Source organism: Limulus polyphemus, unplaced genomic scaffold (assembly GCF_000517525.1).
Source record: "Limulus polyphemus unplaced genomic scaffold, Limulus_polyphemus-2.1.2 Scaffold2331, whole genome shotgun sequence".
In the NCBI taxonomy this organism is placed as follows: Eukaryota; Metazoa; Arthropoda; class Merostomata; order Xiphosura; family Limulidae; genus Limulus; species Limulus polyphemus.
The window spans coordinates 167-4766 of record NW_013667941.1 but is presented as its reverse complement, the minus strand read 5'-3'; the positions used below and the strand labels follow the sequence as shown (position 1 = coordinate 4766).

At 31.1% G+C, this 4600-nt stretch overlaps 1 protein-coding gene across 4 annotated transcripts in view; it reads right to left on the bottom strand.

Moving 5' to 3' along the window:
* LOC106466644 (protein XRP2-like) overlaps nucleotides 1–4237 on the bottom strand; it is a 54231-nt gene extending 49994 nt beyond the window's left edge. Inside the window, exons 1-2 of one of the 4 annotated variants that reach the window (XM_013926935.2) lie at nucleotides 4124–4237; nucleotides 596–700 (exon numbers count right to left, since the gene is read on the bottom strand). In XM_013926935.2, coding sequence (XP_013782389.1) covers nucleotides 596–669 — 74 coding nt within the window. In that variant the 5' untranslated portion in view covers nucleotides 670–700; nucleotides 4124–4237. Of the gene's footprint in view, nucleotides 1–595; nucleotides 701–2170; nucleotides 2201–2686; nucleotides 3638–4123 lie in introns of those variants that run through there. The other 3 variants (XM_022394694.1, XM_022394693.1, XM_022394695.1) reach the window with 3 other exon arrangements.
* Nucleotides 4238–4600: the final 363 nt, after the last annotated feature.

Here is a 4600-nt window from a genome sequence, read left to right as displayed (position 1 = left end):
TATTCATTCCGAATACAATTTTACGATACACTTAATTTCAACAGTCGCTCTATAACAAATGCTATAACTCACGTCTCACGTGGCCAACAATATTCTGTCCTCATACATTCAATTACTCATTACCTGTCCCGTCACGTTGTGACCATCTTATATATACCAGACTACCCCCAATCTAGTAGTCTCCCGACAATTCACGAAGGTTCAAAAAGGACGTGGCGTGATACTAGTCACATGACCTCGCTGACGCAACAATATTATATATTTTACATTCAATTTGAATTTTTATTTATTACTATTGTCAAACAGCACTACTAAAAGATTGATATAATAAGATCTTAAAATTTGTAAGCAAACTTTTAATGAGGATGTGTGATTAACTCACTGCACAATTTTTTGGTGTGTAGAGCATAAATCAATACGAAAATTGTTAGTTTGATCAAATTGCATAATCAAGGTGCAAATTAGTAATAATCATAATATTTTTAGCTATATATATATGATAATCAAAAATACAGATGTTATAATTTTACATGTATTTAGACTGTTTCATGTCAGTATGGGAGCAGAAGTTTATAAAAAAACTAAAAAAACTCACCAGGAATAGGACTTATTTGTATCATTTTCTTTTTCCTTACTGGCCTGACGAGACTTTGACTGAAGACAACCCATTTGATGCTAACTGGTATTAAATCTTAAGCAGCTGTTGATTTAAAAGTAACAAATTACTTGTGAACAAGAAAAGTGTTAAAAATCTCACAGACAAGACACTTGGTTTAAAAAGCTTTTAGTGCAAAAATAAAGTACAAACTACTGCATAAGTATAATGTGTCTTTGGGGCTTTAAGATTAGTAACTTTATCCTCATGATAACCCCAAAGAACTGGATTTACAATTACACTCTGGAAAGAAAGAAAGAGTCAAATAATTTCTAGTAATGTGTAATATACCTGGTCTTCAAATTACTTTGACGTAAAAGTTATACATAAAAGTTTTTAAATAGTCTGTTTAATAATATGGATGTTAAATACTACATTAAATAGCTGAAGGACCTATCATCACTTTGTTCATTCTTAAGATAAAAATTATGAATTTTTAGTTACATATCGCTCAAGATGAGCTAAATGAATGCCAACAAATTTCAACAAAATTGCAAAAATTACCTAACTATAATTTTAAAAAACCTGTATTTTTAGTCACATGATCTTGTATATGAAACTTTCGAGTTCATGCTTCCAGTAAAAATAAATTTGAAAGTCTACATATAATAAACCTTTATATCTATTCATTGACTATTTTTACAACATACCAGGAAATTAAAAAAAAATATAGGAGTTGCATACAAGACCAGTTGTACATGTGACATACACTAACGTATAATACTAATGTTTGGAAAAGCACTAAATTACTGTACTTCAAAACATTTAAATAAGGAAATATGTTTGAAACAATGTATCTTAGTTAATATTTCACATCAAAATTTTGGACAAGGGTTTTTTGCTTTATCATTTATATTGGTTACATATGTATATCTAGTCTACACTTTCACTTGTATTGAAAAAAACAAAATAAGTTTTGTGCTCTAGATACAGAAATTTTAAATCTAATATCAAGAAGGTTATCATAACCTCTTATAACTATGGTGAGGCTATTTGGATTGCTGTGTGAATTTTCCATCTATTTACTTCAAAAATGGAACTGTTATATTTCACAGATAGGTTACTTAAATGACATTTGAAAAATTTTCAATTATGTTTACAGGCTTAACAGTTTCAAACATATTTTTCTGGTACACAGAATAATAGGTTCAAATATTCAAAATCATTTAGGTTTGAATGACATTTCTGTTGTAACAGCTTTGAAGTTTCATGTGCAGACTTGTGTTTCATAAAAATTATTTTCTGCTTTCTTAAAAACTTTTCCAATAATATTTACCTTTACTAATGGTATAGGGACAATAGACTTTTTTTTCAACTTTTAATGGATAAGCAAGGAATTTTAAGACTATATTTAATATAGTTAAAATATTTCGAATGGTTATTGTGTGCAAAAGGTATGACATCAGTTGGCTAAATGACCTTCTGTCAAAAGCTTTTGGCAGTCAATTATTACTAGTTAAGTAACATTAAAAAGACCTTTAAGTTTGTTATATATAATAATCAATTAAAGCTCACCTCAGTGCTCAAAATATGCACAATATTTCTAATTTTTCTACTCTACAGTCAACAGTACATATGTATCTCACTAATGTTGGTACTGGAAGCCTGTATAAAGTTTAGAACTTGAATATATGTCATTAACTTTTAAATTCAATCCTATAATCAAGTAAAAAACTATTGATACAGTATGAGTAATGAAAGAATAACATATCAATTAACAATAAGGTGATATAATTCTCTTAATGCAGGTTCTAGAAGTAGTAGTAGTCCAGTGCAGCAGTTAATATTTTATGTTTTTCATTTAACTATATATATATATACTGTAATAAAGACCTTATCTCTTATGTTAGAGGCTAAATCATCACTATAACTTATAAACAAATGTTGGGCTAACTGGTACATGACAGTTGTGACAACTCATAAATAAAACAGTGTGAGCATTGATTAAACTGTAAATAACTTTTATGTTATAGCATATGTAATTAGTAAAACTAATAGTATACTTATTAATTATTATACAAGTTAACTCACACAGACTAGTAGGGTTGCCACCTGGCTAGTTTTTTATGGATTTGCCAATTACCAGAAAAACAATTTCTTTTCTTATGTGGACCTAAAGATATGCATTATTATCATATTACATGGGGATATCTAATGTTTAATGTTTCTTTAACCACCTAAAGATCACTGCTGCAGTGTTGCCACTTCTGCAGTTATAGCAATGTGCAGAGGATATTAAAATGACAACACTTATTATCAAAAAGGTACTTTTCAAGCATCACGAGCCACAACTTTTTCTTGCGGAGGATTGGAGTGTTAGAGGAGATTACGGATACTGTGGGTTGCCTCTGGTATAAATATGGTAAAACTCCATAAGAAGTAAACCAATCCTTCTTTATTCCTATTCACTAGGTCTTATAAACACTTTTATGATCTAAAAACTATAAATTGAATTTTTGCATATTAACACTTAATAGTGTATTGCAATTATTATTATTTTTTATTGTAAAGTCCTACAAGACCCTGTATTCCATTAATTTTAAAGCTAAAATCCTTTTTTTCTTTCCCAATAACTTGCAGCAAGCAAGGTTTGGAATCTGGTAACTTTTTGTAGTTGTTGACGATCTTTATGACAGAGAGAAAAAAAAAGCTCTTTTGGAGCATAAGTGCAGGAATGCAGTGGCTTGAGCACACACTGCCACCCCATGTGCATGTTACTGGCCAATTAAGCGATTATGAATGAAAACTGCTGCAAAACAACATCTGTCTGTCTATTGTGTGTGGGAGTTTGAAAATATGCTACTAAAAGTGGCTTATGTAGTACATTAGTATAGTGTGCTATCAATGGTATAGAGAGAAGTTGCAAAGTGGGGTACTTGGCTAGACATGCAGATTTTACAATGAGATGGAAAGTACGGGGAGTTGCTAAAAGTAACTCCCATGCTGCCAAAGGCAGCTCAATCTAGGGACATACCCCCCAGAAAATTAATATAATAATATAATTTACAGTTGCTATACAAGTCAAATATGTAAAAGTACATCACCCCCGGTTCCGACGCCTCTGTGTATTAACAAACATCTAATTTTAGTTTTCCAGTTCACTGTTTGAGGTGTATGTGTGTGTGTTTGTTTTGTTTATTGGTTGTTGTTTTTAGGGAAGGGGTACCAGTTTTTTTTGCATTTCAAAGGTGGTAATCCTACAGACTAGTTTATTCAATTTTCGTGACTGTTCAACTGTAGCTTAAGCTTTAAGTTAGACTTAATAATTTTCAGTAATTTAGCTAGGCCCGAAACACTAGAACTTCGAAGTTCAAATTTACGTTGTTCGTGCAAAATGAACACACGAGTACAATACTTATCTAAACTTGACACAATTCAGTACAAGTTACGTCAGTTGTAAGTGGAAATTAACAAAGCTGTAGATTAAATTCTAATCACACAGATTCTAAACAAAGCATTTTGAAATACCTGTACACTTAAATTTTGAATAAAACAATGAGCATTACGTCTTTCCATCGAACAAATATATTTATAGTTAAAGCATTCACTTCACCCGACCACCAGAGGCCAGTCACTTAAGCCACTCATTGTGCTGTATGTGCGTGTGTGTATATATACACAATATTATTTAAAAATCGCCAAAAAAGGAAACACACAAGCTTGAGGTTGGAGACTTAGTGTTGACATTACTTCTTCATGCCATGAATCCCTATTTAAACTTGATAACGAGGAACCAACTTTTTAGAATAAAAATTTTGAGACGGCTTGCTGAGGATGACAAAATCTTGTCGAAACGTCGTACATTCATAACAAAGTTTTTTCATTACCCAGTCAAGCCATTTCAAAACTTTTATACCTCAGTTTGACTCCATGTCTAAACGCTATAATATTGTTATGTCTCCGTTCGTTAGTTAATTTTCCGTAAATTCTTTCCGACTAAACTTT